The sequence below is a fragment of the Sus scrofa genome, chromosome 7 (assembly GCF_054392235.1).
Source record: "Sus scrofa isolate SSC_HxYL_T2T_F1_AM1 chromosome 7, Sscrofa_HxYL_maternal_Yorkshire_Landrace_v2.0, whole genome shotgun sequence".
Lineage (NCBI taxonomy): Eukaryota > Metazoa > Chordata > Mammalia > Artiodactyla > Suidae > Sus > Sus scrofa.
The window spans coordinates 54460618-54481687 of record NC_139389.1 but is presented as its reverse complement, the minus strand read 5'-3'; the positions used below and the strand labels follow the sequence as shown (position 1 = coordinate 54481687).

Genomic DNA, 21070 nt, shown 5'->3' with positions numbered 1-21070 from the left:
TTAAGGATCCGGTATTGCCGTGAGCTATGGTGTGGGTCACAGATGCGGCTCGGATCTGGCGTTGCTGTGGTTGTGGTGTAGGCCGGTGGCTGTAGCTTTGATTAGACCCTTAGCCTGCGAACCTCCATATGCCTCGGATGTGGCCCTAAAAAGACAAAAAAAAAAGACAAAAAAAAAAAAAAAAAAGAAAAAGATGGAAAGGGTCCAAATTTCGGAGAGCTTTGGAGAGATAAATTAGAATGCTAGATGTCTGCACACCTTTCCCCGTGTTGTGATTTTGTGCACTTTGTCAGGTGTTTTCCTGAAAAGGGGTGTTGTATAGCAGACACTGATTTCATTGTGATGATAGTGACATGTGAGCTACAGCTGCACGGAGCAAAGCATGGGGATTTTCTCTTTGTCTCTCTCTCTGTCTCTTTTTCTCTTTAGGAAGGGATAAAACTAATATCTATTGAGCATCTACCAAAGGTCAGCTCCTTACCAGACCCTTTCACATTCATCATTCCATTTAATGCTTGTCACACTCTATAAAATAGGTATTATTATTCCCATACTATAAATTTTCTAGATCAGAAAAAAAAATTTGCCCCTTTCATATCATTTTCTAGTCATCAAAGGGAGCTAGGATCTAAACAGTTTTTTTTTTAAATGTTGTTTGTAGCTGACATATGGCCTCTGTACACCTGTACTAATTAAGTCTCAGAGACAGACTGTGGGTAAAGCAGAAAGAATAGCTTTATTGCTTTGCCAGGCAAAGGAAGCCACAGCAGGTTAATGCCCTCGAAACTGTGTCCTCCCTTAAGAGGAGATAGCAAGGATTTTTATAAGTTTAGCTTGAAAAAACAGGGCTGCTAATAAGGATTAGGGTGCCTGCATTCTTCTCCCTCCATAGATCATCTCAAAGTCATCAAGGCCGGAGTCAGGTGGTCTGGTGATAGTTTCTGGTGGTCTTAGGGGTTATCATACCTTGACCTTCTCTCTGACTTTGTGAGCAGTGAAGATGGCTCACAAAAGGAAGGGGGTGTTAGGGTCTGTTTCAAAGGAAAAGAAAACACCAGCTGCAATACAATGAACTAGAAAGTAACCATTGGCAATAAGTTTGTGGGCCAAGGCGGGGGACATAATATTATGGGGACGGTTTTAATTACTTTTTAGCTGTAACAATATTTCTTAATCATTAACTCTTGAGTCAGCCTTTTGAGACTGAAGGGAGGCCTGAAGGGCTACAGGAAAAAGCCTTTTACTTCGAAACACAATTAACTCAGGGGCTTATATACAGTTTCATGTTGAATTTTAATTAATTAATTATTTATTTACTCTTTTGCTTTTTAGGGCTGTACCCACAGCATATGGAAGTTCCTGGGCTAGGGGTCAAATTGGAGCTACAGCTGCCAGCCTACATCACAGCCACATCAACGTTGGATCTGAGCTGCATCTGTGGCCTACACTGCAGCTTGTGACAACACCAGATCCTTAACCCACTGAGCAAGGCCAGGGATTGAACCCATGTCCTTGTAGATACTAGTTGGATTTGTTTCCACTGAGCCACAAGGGGAACTCCCTGAATTTATTTTTGAAACATTTTATTGGAGTAGAGCTGACTTACAGTGTTGTGTTAGTTTCAGGTGTACAGCGAAGTGAATCAGTTATCCACATACACTCGTCCATTCTTTTTCAGGTTCTTTTCCCACATAGCTTATTATAGAATATTGAGTTGATTTCCCCTAAACAGTTTCAAAATCCTGAAAAGTTAGTGAACTTCCTTTCAAGCAGTCAATTTAAAAAATGCCATTCCAGAAGCAGTTTTCATCCAAACCCAATTTTGTCTTTTTGAAGGTCCATGGTACACAAGAACGCATGGCTGGTCAGTGCTAAGCAGGACCTTTTCCTGTACCAGACGTACTCAGGTACCATTTCCCCTCACTGGGTGCTTCTCACTCCTCCTGTCACACCGCACTGGATGTTAGGCCCTCCTTCCCTTCCTTCTGGCCCTGTCTCTATGACCCTTGACTCCTGAAGCAGCCCCTGACATCATGGTTTTGTATGAGAATATGAATGTCAACTTCAGTTGCTAGGTTAAAAGTGGCTGGATCAGAGGCATCTATGTAAAATCTAGGGATATAGACCGAATAAAAAAAAGGGGAGTCATCCTTGTTTTCTTTTTATTTATTTATTTATTTTTTGTCTTTTTGCCTTTTCTAGGGCCGCTCCCGCAGCATATGGAGGTTCCCAGGCTAGGGGTCCAATCAGAGCTGTAGCCACTGGCCTATGCCAGAGCCACAGCAACGCGGGATCTGAGCCGCGTCTGCAACCTATACCACAGCTCACGGCAATGCCGTGTCCCCAACCCACTGAGCAAGGGCAGGGATTGAACCCACAACCTCATGGTTCCTAGTCGGATTTGCCAACCACTACGCCATGACGGGAACTCCTCTTCTTAAATAACAGAAAAGAGGTGGCACTGAAAAATCTAAAAGCACATCTTTGCAGTTAAACACCTCATCTCTGAGCCTTCATTCAACAGTGAATGACTTTCTGACACTGTTTGTGGGTTGCTATCCAATGGGTAAATCTTCATATCAATAAAACTCAAGCGAACTAGTGGAAACTTGCAAGAAATTGTGAACTCAGTCCAGTAATAGCTGCTTATTAAGGGTGAGTGCTAGATTCTAGGGTTTCATAACAATTCCCAAACCATGGAAAAAATATCTGCCAGGTAAGTTCAGATTCTAGAGGCAGCAGAATCTACCTTTGCCAAAAGCGCAAGGTGAATTTCACAAGGTGAATATTGGTGGGGCCAATGCCTTTTGCTCTCTAGTTATCCTTACCCCTGTGAGAGCTGGATTTCCACTCTGGCCTTGGTTTTGAAGGGGTAACCATTCATCGTTAGTCTCTTTATCTCTTCAGTTTTTCAGAAACTATGACCACTCTTCCCCTCAAGGGAGTGAAACTTAGAACTCTCAGAGTTTGATCATAGGAAAGGAGAGGATCAGAAAAAGTGAAATTCTTGGGGATTTGTGGCCTATGATGGGATAACATTCTTCTGCTTAGAATGAATTGCACACTCACATGGGTAAATTGAGGCCTTGCCTGATGCATCTGGAGTTGATTCCTCCATAAAGTATAACCTGCTATTCTGGGATGTGTAAATAGAATCCTTGAGGTCAGGAGCCAGATTTCCTATGAAAGCATCATGGTATGCAGGAATTTTTGCCAACAGCCCAAGAGATTGCATTTCTCTTTCTATCAAATATTGATCCTGTATGCTATATATTATTTTACATGTTGTTCAATGTGAATGTTTTTCCTTCTTTCTTTTTCATTTTCTTTTTATGGCCATACCTGTGGCATATGGAAGTTCCCAGGCTAGGGGTTGAATAGGAGCTGCAGCTGCCGGCCTATGCCATAGCCACAGCAACACCAGATCTGAGCTGCATCTGTGACCTATACTGCAGCTCGTGGCAACACTGGATCCTTAACCCACTGAGCAAAGCCAGGGATCAAACCCGCATCCTCATGGGTACTAGTCAGGTTCTTAACCTGCTGAGCCACAATAGGAACGCCAATCCTTTTCTTATTATATGCAATTTCAGATGACTGTTACTAGAAAAAAATTATAACTGTTGCTGTTCTTAGAAAGTTAAAGTCAGAAATAAATTTCTGATAGCATCTATGATCATATTATTATCTGGGTCACATCCTGGTATATATTTGGAAGCTTACCTTCTTTTCTCCTCTTGCAGAAATACTATCTGTGTTTCCAGAAACTGGGAGCCTTGGGGGAAGAACAGACATCACAATTATAGGAGACTTCTTTGATAACCCTGCCCAGGTTACCATTGCAGGTAACTAATTTGAAATGCCTAAACATAGTTCATAGATTTCAATATGCTGTAGAAGATTATGTATGGCTTATGGCCTGGGAGAGGGTGGGGTGGGGGAAGCAGTCTGCCTGTTCAGACTCATCGGGCAGGCCTGCTTTGAGGTCTCTGACTTGTGTTTGGTTGAGACCAGGGGTGGAGGAGGGAATTTGCGTCCTGCGGCTCTGCGAACAGGTAACAGACACAGTGTCCTGCAGACCCATTCACAACGCATGGGCAGTGCCTCAGGTGTCCCCTCCAGGAGGCAAGAGAAGCAGCACAGGTGTCTCCTCACAAAGGTTTACTCCATCTAAAAGGCAACCCCTCTCCCTCTCCTTTTTGTAAGAACAAGCGGAAGTGGGTGGGCACTAGCTACGCAGATTCTTCTGGAATGCCCGCTTGGCCAACCCTTTTGAGGAAGTGGTCTAGAACCTTTGTTCTGCCATGTGGGCTGCTCCCCTGGTTGGCAACACCTAGGATCCAGGGAAATGTCCCCACACTCTGCTGTCACACCCCCCACCTCCCCAGCTCAGTCGCGGTTCGGTTCATCTTCAGCACCGCGTTCCTTGTTCCCCTTCTGACTGCTCTCAGCTCTGCTCTCCCTTCCTCACATCCTTCAGTTCAAGTGACAGCTTTCTCTGTGCTATCCATCTCTTCCCTTTGCCATGGAATGGGATCCTGTCTAACTGCAGCGGGATCCTCTGGTCCAGCCACATCTATCTTTCCATCGATATGGATGTGGATGTCTGGATCTCATTGAAACCTTCCCCTCAGGCATTCCTTGTGATATTAGGCACGTGTCTCCCAGGAAGATTGAGTGCACCACCAGGGCTCCAGGAAGAGGTACAAGGCTTTCTGCTCCTCAGGCAGGTAAGAAAATCTCCACTGTCGATCTGTGATGTCCAGTGACGTTTTTAACCATGAGAGGCTGGGAAGCAGAAGTGAAAATGTTTAAATTCAGTTGCAGCTGTTTGACTGGCTGCTTAGCGAGCCCTGGGTCTTGGGTCAGGGCTTTCATTTCAGAGAGCCTCTTAGTTTTACTCATATGGTTGATGACACCCTGGACTCCCAGTCCCAGATGGCAGCATGGCCCATGGGGTTCAGTGGAAACCATGATCCAGGAAGTGTAACTGCCATCAAGATGTTGCTATAGTGGAGTTCCCATTGTGGCTCAGTGGAAACAAATCTGACTAGTATCCATGAGGACACAGGTTTGATCCTTGTCTTCGCTCAGTGGGTTACGCATCCGGCATTGCTGTGAGTTGTAGTGTAGGTTGCAGGGGCAGCTTGGATCCTGTGTTGCTGTGGCTGTGGTGTAGGCCAGCAGCTACAGCTCTGATTTGACATCTAGCCTGGGAACTTCCATTTGCCACAGGTGTGACCCTAAAAAGACCAAAAAAAAAAAAAATGTTGCTACAGCAACTGGCAGAAACCCAGAGTCGCCCCCTCCATCCTCTGGGTCAGTGGCACCCTCACCCACTGTCTAAGAAGGCAGAGCATCGAACTGTGTCTTCTATGCTCACATGACAGCTCTAGATGAGGCAGAGAGTGGGGTACAGTGGGGTGCATTTAAATGTCTTTTTCCCTGTGGGTAGCTGTCTGCTACTCTGAAAAGTAGAGAAGTATTGTGATGGGGCCACCAGGTTATGCCTAAAGTGGGCAGAAACAGAGGGGGCAAGGTGGCAAGTCCCATCTGTCCTTCTGTGTTTAAAGCTTCTTCTACCCTTTGGGAGTTCCCGTTGTGACTCAGCAGAAATGAATCCCCGCTTAGTGGGTTAAGGATCCAGCATTGCCATGAGCTGTGGTGTAGGTTGCAGACGAGGCTCTGATCCTGAGTTGCTATGGCTGTGGTGTAGGCCGGCAGCTGTAGCTCTGATTCGACCTCTAGCCTGGGAACTTCCATATGCCATGGGTGTGGCCCTAAAAAAAAAGCTTCTACACTGCGGCTGCAGATTAGTGTCATGGGGACACTTTTCCAGGAAGCATTAGAACAGGAGTTCAGGCAGAGTTTGGGATGGAGGGCAGTTGGTGTGTTGGGCAGCCCCGAACCACAGGCTGCTTGTCCAGAGTCCTACCTGCCCACCAGGCCTGACTTCATGGTGAAACCACAGGTGGGGAGCTCATCTCCTGAAGCTCAGCGGGGAGAAGCTTTTCTTTTCTTTTATTTCTTTTTTTTCTTTTCTTTTTTTTTTTTTTTTTGTCTTTTTGCCATTTATTGGGCCACTCCCACGGTCTATGGATGTTCCCAGGATAGGGGCCCAATTGGAGCTGTAGTTGCTGGCCTTCACCAGAGCCACATCAATGCGGGGATCCGAGCCGAGTCTGCAACCTACACCACAGCTCACGGCAACACCGGATCCTCAACCCACTGAGCAAGGCCAGGGATCGAACCCACAACCTCATGGTTCCTAGTCAGATTCATTAACCACTGAGCCACAATGGGAACCCTGAGAAGCTTTTCTAAAGAAAGGCCATTTGGGAAAACACATGCAAAGCTTCGACTGAGCATTCTCCCAGTCCCTGATCTGCAGTTTTGACTCAGGGAAAGCTCCCACCCAAGAAAACAAAACTACAGGAGCAAGTGATGGAGAGGATGCATTTCCTGAGTCAGGAGATAGGGAGCCTGTTCCCTCTCATAGTGGTTCCTGCTCTAGCCACTTGGGTAGTGGTAAGAGAATTTCCTGAATGTGGCTGTTCTGGTCAGTTAATAATGTCCTTGATGAAGTGCTTTTGAAATTTCTTCTATGGAAGGAGGACAAATGATCGTATACTTCAGTGGTTCTCAAGTGATCCAGCAAGGGGGCACCTGGCAATGCTTGGTCCTTATAGCTGATGGTGGTGGTGGTGGTCATGGTACTTCTGCTGCTTCTACTGACCTCTAGTGGGTAGAGGCTGGAAATGTGGCTGAACACCCGTCAGGACACAGGGTAGCCCTCACAATAGCCCCGAAAGTCAATACAGCTGAGGTCGAGAAACTTCAAATTTTTTTTCTGCTTATTCTTTATCTGTTTTCCATTTTTAGGATTTAACAAGGAATGACAATAGTAATTTAAAATGAGAATAGCTACCCTAGCTATCCATTATTGAGTACACACTGTCTTTCATGTTCTTTGTGTATATATTTTAAGCTCTCTTAGTTTCCCCACCTTCAAGAACTGTTAAATTGACTTTATTTTTCTCCCAACTTTATTGAGATATAAGTGACAAATAACCCAAGATCCCTTAGTCTTTAGTTACAGTATATCTGCTTACTACTGGTCCTGTTTTAATGCAGGAGAAAAATGAAGGCATAAAGCAAGTTGCTTAAAGCTACATATCTACTAATTGGCACAGCTGGACTCTGAACCTACCAGTGTGTGATTCCTGAGCTTTTAGTCTCAACCCAAGTTAGTATGCAATATATATTTTTTCTTTTTTTTTTTAGGGCCACATGTGGCATATGGAAGTTCCCAGGCTAAGGGTCAAATCCGAACTACAGCTGCTGGCCTGCACCACAGCCATAGCAACAAAGGATCCAAGTTGCATATGTGACCTACACCCCAGTTCACGGCAATGCCTGATACCCAACCCACGGAGCAAGGCCAGGGATGGAACCCACAGCCTCATAGTTACTGGTCAGGTTTGTTATCGCTGAGCCACGGTGGGAACTCCCAGCATTCAATGATTGCATCTATGACTTTGGTCTCGGGTTTTATTTAAGGTTAAACACAAATGAGTAAGTACGACATCACTTAGAATGTTATATCCTAGCAGCATGCTGCATGACTTGCTCCATGTCCACAAATTGACATGCGAAAAACTTGAGTGCCCATTTTCTGGGACCAAGGGGCTTTAGGGAATAGAATTCCCAGGCTGAACTGGCCGTGAAAAGATCCTGAAGGAGTTCCCACTGTGGCACAGGAGATTAAGAATCTGATTGCAGCAGCTTGGGTCACTGCCCTGGCCATTGATCCCTGGCCCGCACAGTGGGTTAAAGCATCTGGTGTTGCTGAAGCTGTGGTATAGGTCAAAGCTGCAGCTTAGATTCAATCCCTGGCCTGGGAACTTCCATATGCTGCAGGTGTGGTCATTAAAAAAAAAAAATCCTTGGAGTTCCCGTTGTGGCGCAGTGGTTAACAAATCTGACTAGGAACCATGAGGTTGCAGGTTTGATCCCTGGCCTTGCTCAGTGGGTTAAGGATCCGGTGTTGCCATGAGCTTCGGTGTAGGTTGCAGATGTGGCTCAGATCCCACGTTGCTGTGGCTCTGGTGTAGGCCAGCAGCTACAGCTCCGATTAGACCCCTAGCCTGCGAACTTCCATATGCCACAGCAATGGCCCAAGAAATGGCAAAAAGACCAAAAGAAAAAAAAAAAAATCCTTAAGTCCACACCTGTCTTGACGAGCTTCCATTTGTTCTTTCACATTTTCTTGTACCCAGACACTCCCATTAAAAAGGGCTCCATTATCTTTGGTCCTCTGAGAATATTCCTGCTAGCTGTTCCTTGTCAAGTCTCTCTTTCCAAGAGACTACATCCTACACCAAAAAGTGCTTTCCATTTTCCAGAAATGTGTACTATCTAGAGAACGTCTCACAGGCCTACTCCATCCAAGTCTCAGTTGACTTGCCTTCTACATCATCCCTGGACCATCTTTGCTCTGTAATCTGTAGTAGCAGTTCCCTCACTTGGGGGAGAAAGAGCCTCTGAGATTTATGAAGCATCCATGTCTTACAGGCAATCGAGGACTTCTTTTTGAAGTTGGAGATGCTCCTGAGGGCTTGGACCTGACTGAAGCCACCCCTGGGTACAGATGGCAGATCGTCCCTAATGCCAGTGCCCCATTTGGATTTTGGTCAAAGGAAGGGCAACCCTTCAGGTATGTTGTAGGAAAAGCAGGAGTCCCGGTCACACACATTTTTACTGGCCTGGCTGAGGCTGGGAGACAGGTCAATAAGAAACGAGATTTCCAGAGGAAAACTGAAAAACATCTACCCATTCATCAGCAACCAAGTTGGACCGTGGTTCTCAGCCCATATCGGTTATGCTGGTGGACCACAGGCCTTTTATGGGTGCATACTAACTGTCGATCAAAAAGTAAAATTTATATTTTCTACAGGTTACTTTGAGGTTTGCTTTGGAGAGGACTGACTATTCATCAGAGCATTGAGCTGGGTAGCCCAGGAAGCTTGGTCAAAAAGCAGGGCCAAACTTGCTGCAGGACCATGGTTAAGGGGTGAAACTGACATCTGGGTAGTGCTAAAGAAAGACGCAAAATGCTCGCCCTTTGAGCATATGAAGGAGCAGAGGTCAGGCAGCGAACAGTTCTGGTGAAACAGCCAATTAGTGCCCAGGGTCAATCCGATGACTGGTTGCATAGCAGAGGAAACTCCCATGGGCTCTGGAGACACTGTTTTCTATAGTAGTGACTGAAGTGTGGTAATGGTTTTCCTGTTTAGTTTTGTCCTTTTCATTCCTTCAAGGATGTGCCCAAAATGTCTCATATTTTAAGTTGGGCTTAAACACATAGAAAGTTAGAGAATTGTAGCAACACAGGTAGCTCTTAGTGTAGTTATGGTTGGCTGGCTCCTTGACTGTGGGGTGGATCTCTTTTCATTTTTTTTTTTTTTTTTTTTGTCTTGTCTTTTTAGTGCAGCACCCGAGGCATATGGAGGTTCCCAGGCTAGGGATCTAATCAGAGCTACAGCTGCCGGCCTACACCACAGCCACAGCAATGCCAGAGCCGAGCCATGTGTGTGACCTACACCACAGCTCATGGCAACGCCAGATCCTTAACCCACTGAGCGAGGCCAGGGATCGAACCCGCAACCTCATGGTTCCTAGTCAGATTCATTAACGCTGTGCCACGACAGGAACTCTGGATCTCTATTCCTTTTAACATGCTTCTCAAGGAGGTTGGGCAGGCCTCCTGTGTGCGAATTCCAGCCAACCTGTGATCTCTTTCTAGGATTTGGCCATTTCGAACGTCATTTCGGTTGTAGAACGGAAGGCTTTGTTCCTTGTTCAGGGAATTTCGGACATCAAAGGAGCCAAGCAGGGAAGGAAATCTGTGAACAGAGTAGAGTTGCTATGGCTTTGGAAGCCTTACTAATTAGATGTCTAGCCACCAGGATGTAGGTTTTAAAGTGGCCATAATTTGTGGGATTTTTTTGTGTGGCACCTAATACAGCATCTTTATCACACTTTTTGAGGACCATCAAAAATGTTCAAAGGAAAACCTTTCAGCTGTGTTCAGTGTGTGCGAGAGCATTTAGGAGAAAGGCCACCTCAAAAGACAAAAGGACATTTGACCATCTGGTATGACCTGTACTGTATGTCCCTCTAACTGTCATTTTGAGGAGCCACAAACCAGACAAGAACTCTTTCTATTCTTTCTGCCTTACTGCTATAAAATTAAAAAAAAATCTAAATAAATAACCTGGAATATTGATTGATTAAATTATGATAATGATGGATCTTTACATAGTTATTTTCAAAACTACTTTCAGAAAATATTCTTGGTATTTATTGAGATAGTGTAGTTATCTTTTAATTCTGTCTATCTTAAATATTAGGCCATTAGTACAGAACAGAAGCAGAGTCACAGACATGGGGAACAGACTTGTGGTTGCCAAGGAGGAGGGGAAGGGAATGGGATGGACTGGGAGTTTGGGGTTTGTAGATGCAAACTGTTACATTTGGACTGGATAAGCAATGAGATCCTGCTGTATAGCACAGGGAACTTTATCCAATCACTTGTGATAGAACACTATGGAAGATAATATGAGAAAAAGAATGTATATATATACATACGTTATGACTGGGTCACTTTACTGTACAGCAGAAATTGGCACAACATTGTAAATCAACTATAATAAAAAATACTAAGCCATTAGGATTTATCTTAAACATTAAAAAATGTGGTCTTATTTGAAAAATATTTCATAAAATTGTCTGCAATCTTTTCCAAAGTTGCCGGTTATGTCTTTTAATTTGAAATTGTTAATACTTTCCATTGATGTTTCTCAGTGGACCAGAATATTTTTAATTGGAAAAATACTCTCTATAGGCATTGAGGTTCTTGGTAAGCTCAAATGCTTTTTTTTTTTTTTCTTGGTAAAATATTATTTAATTAGTAAACCTCCAGCAATGAAAAACTATGTGCTGATCACTTATGTTAAACACATCATTGCATTCAGCATTGAGAGAGTTAGAAGGTCTCTCAAGGTCATTACCTTTGGGAATGACTAGCCTTGTCATGTACATGTACAGCTGTAGAGGCAGGCAAGGCAGCATGTGCAGAAATTCCTCAGTGCCTCCAAGTGTGTCTTATTCAGTTCAACGCATAGAGACTGACTTATATCTATGTTCAGGGCTTTTAAGATAAATGAATTCATGAGCTGCAACAACTGAGGAAGAAATTACAGGTCTAGTTTGCCTATGAGGAACTGTACTCTTGGAGAGGTAAAGTGTCTTTTTCAATGATGTGCCATTATCAAGTGGCAGAATGAAGCTCTGAATTTCTCTGATTTCAAGTCTTCAGATTTCTGCATATGAAAGACCTACACTACGTGGTGGCACAGTCCTTTATTCTTAGGATTTTTTTTTTTTTTAAATTGAAATATAGTCGAGAGTTCCCGTCATGGCCCCGTTAGCAAACCCGACTGGTATCCATGAGGACATAGGTTTAATCCCTGGCCTCACTTAGTGGGTTAAGGATCCAGCGTTGCTGTGAGCTGTGGTGTAGGTCGAAAATTTGGCTTGGATCTGGCGTTGCAGTGGCTGTGGTGTAGGCTGGCAGCTGTAGCTCTGATTCAACCCCTAGCCTGGGAACCTCCATATGCTTCAGGTGTGGCCCTAAAAAGACAAAAAGACAAAAATATATATATATATACATATATATATATATATATATATGTATATATATATAGTTGATTTCCAATATTGTGTTAGTTTCAGGTGCATAGCAAAGTGGTTCAGTTATACATATATATGTATATATCCCTATTCTTTTTTCCCAATTCTATTCCCTTACAGGGTATTACAAGCTACTGAATGTAGTACCATGTGCTATACAGTAGGACCTTGTTGTTTTATCTATTTTGATATGGTAGTGTGCCTCTTTTAATCCCTTTCTCTCAGTTTATCCCTCTCCAGGAATATGGTACTTTAAAGAGGACACACTGGTAATATGAAATCTCACACAGACACACTCCTGTTTCCTGCCAAGTTAAAGTCTGCCGTGAGAGGGAGAAAAGAGCAAGTGGCCTCTCTCAATATCATTTGGGGCCATTTCATGACTGTCACTTTACTCCCTTCATAAAGAACGGCAGAACTGTTGTTCAGAAGGCAAGTGGGATGGTTTGGCAGAAAGATCTTTGTTAATTTATAATTATCCACATATACTGATAATTATTAACATGCTAAATGTAAAATGGCTAATGTCTGACATTGGCCAGAGGGGTGACCTAATTAATACCTTGTGGAGTATGAGTAATTTGAAGGAAGAGACGAGGAACAGGATCCTAGAACGGGTCATAACTCAGATTGGCAATCTCTCTTTATTTCTAATGATGAGACTAAGATTTAGTATAGATTGAGTTCCTGCCATGTGCTAGGCCCTGTCCTGGCTGTGTAGGTGAATGATCTTAGCTAAGCCTCTAGGTGACCCTACACTGTGGCTACACCTTTCCCGAGACAAGATGTCACGACTTCCTAGGAAGTTGCACCAGTGCAGAGAGATGGGCTGAGTAGGGAGCCAGGCAAGCACTGCAGGGGTAGCTGCATCCAGAGGCCTCTGGCCAATCACGTAGCACAGAGTTAGCCCCTCCCCCTCATTACCATAAAGACAAACAATGCCCCAGGGCACCATGTGCTGGGTCAGTGATTCCAGGCTTGATTGCCCTTGCTTCTTTCTCTGTGTTCCTCTGCTTTTCAGGGCACGGCTCAGTGGGTTCTTTGTGGCCCCAGAGACAAATAATTACACTTTCTGGATCCAGGCTGACAACCAGGCGTCCCTGTATTTCAGTCGGTCAGAGGATCCAAAGACCAAGGTATTCACCATCCTCTCCTTCTTCCTGTCCCCAGCCCTTCACTCCTGAAAAAAAACCCAAAAGACAAAATGAATACTCTCCTCTGTACTGAGAGTTGTAACATGCCATTAAGCAACCAGGGATTTTAGTTTTTTTTTCATTAAATTAAAAAAATTATATGTATAAATTCCTATTGTGGCTCAGAGGGTTAAGAACGCAACATAGTGTCAGTGAGAATGTGGGTTTGATCCCTGGCCTCTCTCAGTGGGTTAAGGATGAGATGTTGCTGTGGCTGTGGCTATGGCCAGAAGCTGCAACTCTGATTTGACCCCTAGCCCAGGAACTTCCATATGCCTCAAGTGTGGCCCTAAGAAAAAAACAAACAAAAGAAAGATATGATTTACATGGTTTTAATTGTTGGAAAAGAGCTTGGTTGAATGTGTTGGCCTGTTTATTGAGCATTTACTGTAAGCTGAGCATATGCTACAACTGTTTTATCTCTCATCTTCATAGCATTGTGTGAGCTATGTCTATTTATTTAAGTTTTCCAGATAAGGAAATTGAGGCTTAGACAGGTTGTATGGCTGATCCAGGGCCCCTGGGAACATGAGGCATATCTAGAACTCAGATTTGTCTGACTCCAAAGCTTATGCCTTTCCCATTGATTTTGGGTAGCGATGTAGTCTGTTTCATGCAGGAGTTTTCTTTTTTCTTTTTTTTAGGTCCGCACCCATGGCATATGGAGGTTCTCAGGCTAGGGGTTGAAAAGGAGCTATAGCTGCTGGCCTATGCCACAGCCACAGCAATGTATGATCCAAGCCTCATCTACAACCTACACCACAGCTCATGGCAACGCTGAATCCTTAACCCACTGAGCAAGGCCAGGGATTAAACCTGCAACCTCATGGTTCCTAGTCGGATTTGTTTCCACTGAGCCACAACGGGAACTCGTATGCAGGAATTTTCTGATCCACTTTGAAGGATAAGAAAATGTGTTTTAGCAAACAGCCAAGATGAACTAGCACCGCTGACAAAGAACCACAGCATTTTTTCCCAAATGATGAATATGCTTCTATGAAATTGCTTTCCTACTTAACTAGAGAAACATCACAGATTTTGAAGTGGCCAGGTCACTCTAGGTCTCTCAAAGGGCTTCATATGACTTTATCCACAGCATCATGTAGAGTTAGGGTTTCAGGTTGGCTGTTCCAGCTCTGAACATGACCCAACCAGCCTCATCTTAATACTTTTTAACTTAGAAAGAGAGAGAAGAACAGCTGGAGAAGCAGAGGTCCTAGTGTAATGGGGCCAATTTGATGGAAAAGGCAGACCAACTCCCAAATCCCTCATTAGTAGCTGTCTGGACACTTGCTGTTTGAGAAAGAGAAGCCCAGAAGCTTCACAGTGCTGGTCTTGATGTGTTGATTGGGGCGCAGGTAAAAGTGGCCTCCATCATGGTGGGCACTGCCAGCTGGTTTGACTCCTGGGAGCAGAATGGGGGTGAAGAGATCTGGGCACAGAAGACCCCCCAGCTGGAGCTGCTTGGGGGAGCCAGATACTACCTGGAGGCAGAGCATCGAGGGAGAGCCCCCAGCAGTGGGGTGAGGATTGGTGTCCAGATCCACAACACCTGGCTGAATCCTGAAGTGGTCAACACATACCTCTGGGAGAAGCATCAGATCCGAGCCCATGCACAGAGACTTCCAGAAATCCAGGTCTGCATGTTCTTGCCTGTTTCATGGGGCTGGGTTCAGGGGTTGAACTCTGCAAGGAATACAGACCCACCTAGTGGAAGGATGGTTGGCTGGGAGCCAGGAGATTTGAGCTGTGATGATGACTCTGCTGCCAAAGAGACAGGATATCCATCCAATAGGATTGTGAGGACTTTAAAAAAAATTACCAAGGTTTATTAATACGATGACCTTTACTCATGTACTTAGTCTTAGGAATTTAAGTTCCTGGCAAATCCTCCTTTGGAAACATATTCCCCAGTATGGCTATAAGGTCCTCCTAACACCCACACACATGTTTGCATGTGTGTTAAATGTACGCATATGAGATGGCATAGCTTTTCAACAGATTCAGGTTCTATTTCCCCATATGCTGTGTTTTCTAAGTCTGCTTTGTAACGGTCAAGGGCTTTGGGGTTCTCGATGTGCCCCAGATTTTGGTTGAGTAAGTTTGGTGTACTTTTTAAAAATTGAGGTACAGTTGCTTTGCAATGTTGTGTTTGGAGTACTTTTTGTTAAGCAAGAATGACTCACTATGGATTGTGCCTCTTAAAGCTTACAGTCTAATCATAAAACAGGCACACATGGAGTTCTTGTGGCTCAGGGGAAATGAACCCGACTAGTATCCATGAGGGTGTGGGTTTGATCCCTGGCCCAGCTCAGGTTAAGGATCTGGCGTTTCCTCAAGCTGCAGTGTAGGTTGCAGATGTGGTTTGGATCTGGCGTTGCTGTGGCTGGGGTGCGGTGCAGGCCAGCAGCTGCAGCTCTGATTTGACCCCTAGCCTGGAAACTTCAATATGCCATGGGCAAGGCCCTAAAAGTAAATAAATAAATAAATAAACAAATAAACAAACATGCACACAAAGAACCACAGGACAAAGTAGAAAACAGCAAGTGATATAAGATGATAGATCTTATTTTTAGTGCAAAATTGTGATGTGCCCAGCAAGGGAATGTAGCAGAAGCAAAGTAGAGACTGAATGGGCCTCTGAGAGAGTGTGACCTGCCTGGAGCTGCTTCTGCCTCCCAAGCTACCCCTGAGAGAGAACTGGCTGAGAATGGCTGAAGGTGGGCCCTTCAAGGGCCACAGTTAAGTTGTCACGCTCTAAAGAGAAGGAGGGAGTCATGCATCAATGGGGAGATTGATGTGTATATTCTTTTTCTTTTTCTGATTTTTTAGGGCCGCACCAGCAGCATATGGAAGTTCCCAGGCTGGGGGTCCAATCGGAGCTACAGCTGCTGGCCTATACCACAGCAACGCAGGATCCAAGCCACGTCTGCAACCTACACCACAGCTCATGGCAACGCCAGATCCCCGGCCCACTGAGCGAGGGCAGGGATTGAATCCATGTCCTCATATGGATACTCGTCAGATTCATTAGGCCGCAACGGGAACTCAAGATATGTATATTCTTCCAAGAAAAGTTTTCTTTAGCTGATGACACCTGTTCTCCAGATAGTTCTGGATGATAGTGAATTAAAAAAGAAATGGAAATTGCAATAGCAAGCCACAGAGGTATATCCTAGCTTGTCTTTCTGGTTCAATCTCACATGTTATTTAATTCCGTCACTCTTGACCTTGTAGATGCTGACTGTGTCCGGCACAGGGAACTTCTTCCTTACCTGGGACAATGTCTCAAGCCAGCCGATCCCTGCAAATGCCACGGCCTATCAGGTGGGAACTTTCTTTGCAAAAAGAGAGGTGAGGGAACTAGAGGTGGTCTTTAAATGCGTGGGATGAACTCCTGGTCGATTTTTTAAAAAACAGATTCAAACAGCCATTGAGGAGTTACTTGCAGTCAAATGCAAACTGGAACCCCTTTTGGCAAACATCCTGCTCCGGCTAGGATTCGAACAAGGTACCACTCCTGGTTTGACAGATCCTGACCCTCTTCTTCATCTGTGTCCTCTCTCTTTCTCTCTCTCTCTTTTTTTCCCTTTAAAATGGGAACAAGCTTCGTTTCCTCTCTGAGGGCACTCTGTCAAATGAAGACATGGAGGCTAGATTCTGACACTGAGTGTCCAAGAAAGCAGCTGTGTGCTGGGGAGGGACTGCTTGTGAGGGAATCAGAGAAAGAAAAGGCGTCCCTTCTGAGCTGTCAGGTGGAGCAGAGTTAGAAACCAAGGATGCTGGGGGGGGTTGAGTAAGGAACTGTGTCTCACACCAGAAAGTGGGGTAAGGCAACAGTAAAACATTGCAAATCTTCTTTAAGTCACATTGCATCTCAAATAAAGGAGTTATTACATAAGACAGTAGTCTAACAAATTTTAAACACGTGAGGGTATGTTTTAAAAATACTAAGGTGGATGAGGGTGCAGGTTCGATCCCTGGCCTCGCTCAGTGGGTTCAGGATCTGGCATTGCCCTGAGCCGTTGCGTAGGTCACAGACGTGGCTCAGATTCTGCATTGCTGTGGCTGTGGTGTAGGCTGGCAGCTGTAGCTCTGATTCAACTCCTAGCCTAGAAACCTCCATATGTTGTGGGTGTGGCTCTAAACAAACAAACAAACAAACAAACAAGATGGGAGTTCCTCTAGTGGCTCAGCAGCTTAAGGATACAGTATAATCTCTGTGAGGATGTGGGTTCCATCCCTGGCCTTGCTTAGTGGGTTAAGGATCTGGCATTGCCATAAGCTGTGGTGTAGGTTACAGACATGGCTCAGATCTGATGTTGTGGTGGCTGTGGCACAGGCCTCAGCTGAAGCTCCAATTGGACCCCTAGCCTGGGAACTTTGTATGCTGCAGGTGTGGCCCTGAAAAAAAAAAATAAAACTACTAAGGTGAACTAAGTTACAGTCAGCATGCCTTATCTTTTTTGTGTGTCCTGATGCTCACAGAAAATGGTAATAGATTTTTGATGGCATAGGGGTAGGGTTTCTAATGGCTGGAGCCTTCACACTGGGGTTGGGGGGGTGAGGGTGAGGGGTGGAGTGTGTGCAGAGTGCCTGCTCCCTTAAGCCCTATCCAGCTCGCCCGAAGGCAGAGGGGCCAATGTTATGGCAAACCCATAACCTATCTCCTGCAGACTTGCTGGGAAGCTCCATTTAACCTTTACACCTGTCTTCTTTTTATAATGATTTTTATTTTTTTCCATTATAGCTGGTTTACAGTGTTCTGTTAATGTTCTACTGTATAGCAAGGTGACCCAGTCACATATACACATATACGTTCCTTTTTCTCACATTATCCTCCATCATGCTCCATCATAAGTGACTAGACATAGTTCCCAGTGCTATACAGCAGGATCTCATTGCTTATCCATTCCAAAGGCAATAGTTTGCATCTATTAACCCCAAATTCCCAGTCCATCCCACTCCCTCCCCCTTCGCAACCACAAGTCTGTTCTCCAAGTCCATGCTTTTCTTTTCTGTGGAAAGGTTCATTTGTGCCATATATTAGATTCCAGATATAAGTGATATCGTATGGTGTCTTTCTCTTTCTGACTTACTTCACTCAGTATGAGAGTTTCTGGTTCCATCCATGTTGCTGCAAATGGCATTATTTTGTTCTTTTCTATGGCTGAGTAGTATTCCATTGGGTATATATACCACAGCTTCTTAATCTATTCATCTGTCAATGGACATTTGGGTTGTTTCCATGTCTTGGCTATCATGAATAGCGCTGCAATGAACATTCAGGTGCATGTATCTTTTTCAAGGAAAGTTTTGTCTGGATATGTGCCCAAGAGTGGGATTGCTGGGTCATATGGTAGTTCTATGTATAGTTTTCTAAGGTACCTCCATACTGTTCTCCACAGTGGTTATACCAATTTACATTCCCATCAACAGTGCAGGAAGGTTCCCTTTTCTCTGCATCCTCTCCAGCATTTGTTATTTGTGGACTTATTAATGATGGCCATTCTGATTGGTGTGAGGTGGTACCTCATAGTAGTTTTGATTTGCATTTCTCCAATAATCAGTGATGTTGAGCATTTTTTCATGTGCTTGTTGGCCGTCTGTATATCTTCTTTGGAGAAATGTCTATTAAGGTCTTTTGCTCATTTTTCCACAGGCTTTTTTTGCTGTTGAGTTGTATAAGTTGTTTGTATATTTTAGAGATTAGGCCCTTGTCAGTTGAATCATTTGAAACTGTTTTCTCCCATTCTGTAAGTTGTCTTTTTTTTTTTTTTTTAAGGTTTCCTTTGCTGTGCAAAAGCTTGTCAGTTTGATTAGGTCCCATTGGTTTATTTTTGCTTTTTATTTTTATTGCTTTGGGAAAGTGACCTGAGAAAACATTTGTAAGGTTGATGTTAGAGAATGTTTTGCCTGTGTTCTCTTCTAGGAGTTTGATGGTGTTTTATCTGTTTTATCTTATCTTTTAAGTCTTTTTTTTTTTTTTTTTTTTTTAGGGCTGCACCAATGGCATATGGAGGTTCCCAGGCTAGGGGTTGAGTTGGAGCTACAGCTGCTGGCCACAGCCATAGCCACAGCAATACAGGATCCAAGCCGTTTCTGTGACCTACACCATAGCTCATGGCTGGATCCTTAACCCACTGAGCCAGGCCAGGGATCAAACCCGCAACCTCATGGTTCCTATTCGGATTTGTTAAGCACCGCACCACGATGGGAACTCCTTATCTTTGAGTCTTTAAGCCATTTTGAGTTTATTTTTGTGCATGGTGTGAGGGCATGTTCCAGTTTCATTGACTTACATTCGGCTGTCTAGTTTTCACAGCACCATCTGCTGAAAAGAGTGTCTTTTCCCCATTTTATCTTCTTGCTTCCTTTGTTGAAGATTAATTGACCGTAGGTGTCTGGGTTTATTTCTGGGTTCTCTATTCTGTTCCATTGGTCTGTCTGTCTGTTTTGGTACCAGTACCACACTGTCTTGATGACTGACACCTGTCTTCTTTTACCCCAACTGCATTCAGGGCTGGAAGGTTCCAGTTCAGATGGGAACATCACCAGTGGGACGGAGCCCTTCTGTGGGAGGTTCAGTCTCCATCAGCCTCATCACCTTGTCCTGACACCGCCTGCTGCCCAGAGGGGCTACCGGCTAGATCAGTACACACACGTAAGCAGCAGCCCTCAGGTGGGAGGGTGGGGATTGGAATTCTTCTCTGGGGTTGAGACTGAAGAAGCAGAAGCACAAAGGAGTGACTGTGGTGACTCCCCAGGGCGTTACGGGCCAAGGTGCCAGGTGTCAGCTGTGAATACACACCTCTGGTCCTCCCTTACCTCGTTGTTCCATGGACATGCCTTTGAATGAGCTGAGACCTGAGGGAGTTTTGATCTGCGCTAGTATTTTCTTGGCTCTTTAGATACTGAGCAGAGTCTAGACTCTGGTTTTGAACTGACTCGATACCCTGCACGTTCTCTGTGTCTTACTTTATTCATGGGTATTCATGGGTGAAGTGGGTAATAGTGCGGTCTGCCTCTCAGGTTTTTGGTAAAGGCTATATGAGATAAGCTAGTAAAGTGCTCGGGCAGTGGTTAAGACTGCTTTCAGGTAGGTCATTATTATTTATTATAGTTATTATTATTATTGATGGATGGACAAACACGTCCCTTCAATATCTCCTTTATCCTCTGCATCAGTAGCTCTGCCCTTGGGAACCGGAGTGAGCCCTCCTGAGGTGGCTGACTCATGGTGTTGCTTTCAAGTCTTTTCCTAGTTGAAGGGCAGGGGGAGCTGGGACTAAGTGGTTCGGGATGGGTCACCACCTGTCTCAGCCTTTCCTCTACAGCAGGGGCTCCCAGTGGGGGTGAGAATTTGCCCCCCTAGGGGAGAGTTGGCATTTTGGGTCTTCACAACTGGGGAAGTGTTACTGGCATCCAGTGGGTAGGTTCTAGGAATATTGTAAACATCCTAGAAGACACAGGGCAGTGCCGCTCCCACCCCGAAAATCATTAGCCAAATGTCAACAGTGTCATAGTTGAAAAATCCTGCTCCAAAGCCTTCTCATGCCAAACAGTTTTACTAAACTCAGAATTAGAAGCTGAGGATGCTGGAGAGTTAGGGTAAAGGAAGGAGGCTCAGAGAGGTTCAGTGACTTCCTCAAGGTTGCACAGGTATCTGGGGATAATGGAGATGCTCTAAATTGAGATGGCATAGTGCTTGGCATTGAATAACTCTCTGTTGGTTACATAACAATTTACTCTAAATTCGTTGTCTCTCCAGCTAGAGTGGTAAGCTCCGGCAGGGCAGGGCCGGGCTGACCATCTCTCAGAGTTCGAGGCAGGTTCTCGGGGGCAGACCGTCCTAGACACATGTTGCGGGAATGGCTGCCTCTTAGTGACAGATTTGAAGGACTTGTTTGGTGTCTCTAGTTGTGCATTGCGTACAAGGCCCACGTGTACACGATCCTGAGGGTGATCCTGTCCTTCACGATCGGCTTTCAAAACACCATGAAGAAGAACGTCACCTGTGACTGGAGCCTCGCGGGGACCAGTCCCAGCAGGTAGTCACTAATCCTCGGGCAGGTGTGGTGGGATATTCTACTGGCTGGGATGATTAGCTCTCCTGGGGACAG

At 44.8% G+C, this 21070-nt stretch overlaps 1 protein-coding gene across 19 annotated transcripts in view; it reads left to right on the top strand.

The window, feature by feature from the left end:
* Nucleotides 1-21070, top strand: part of PKHD1 (PKHD1 ciliary IPT domain containing fibrocystin/polyductin) — a 479188-nt gene that overhangs the window by 27692 nt on the left and 430426 nt on the right. For all 19 annotated transcript variants that reach the window (XR_014810260.1, XR_014810261.1, XR_014810262.1 and 16 more), the window contains 10 exons: nt 1837-1907; nt 3744-3845; nt 4635-4730; nt 8575-8716; nt 12776-12890; nt 14306-14584; nt 16185-16274; nt 16368-16458; nt 19469-19611; nt 20868-20998. Coding sequence is in view for 16 of the 19 variants with exons in the window: in XM_084968322.1 (XP_084824448.1) it covers nt 1837-1907; nt 3744-3845; nt 4635-4730; nt 8575-8716; nt 12776-12890; nt 14306-14584; nt 16185-16274; nt 16368-16458; nt 19469-19611; nt 20868-20998 (1260 nt within the window). In the remaining 3 variants the exon portion in view is untranslated. The remainder of the gene's footprint in view (nt 1-1836; nt 1908-3743; nt 3846-4634; nt 4731-8574; nt 8717-12775; nt 12891-14305; nt 14585-16184; nt 16275-16367; nt 16459-19468; nt 19612-20867; nt 20999-21070) is intronic.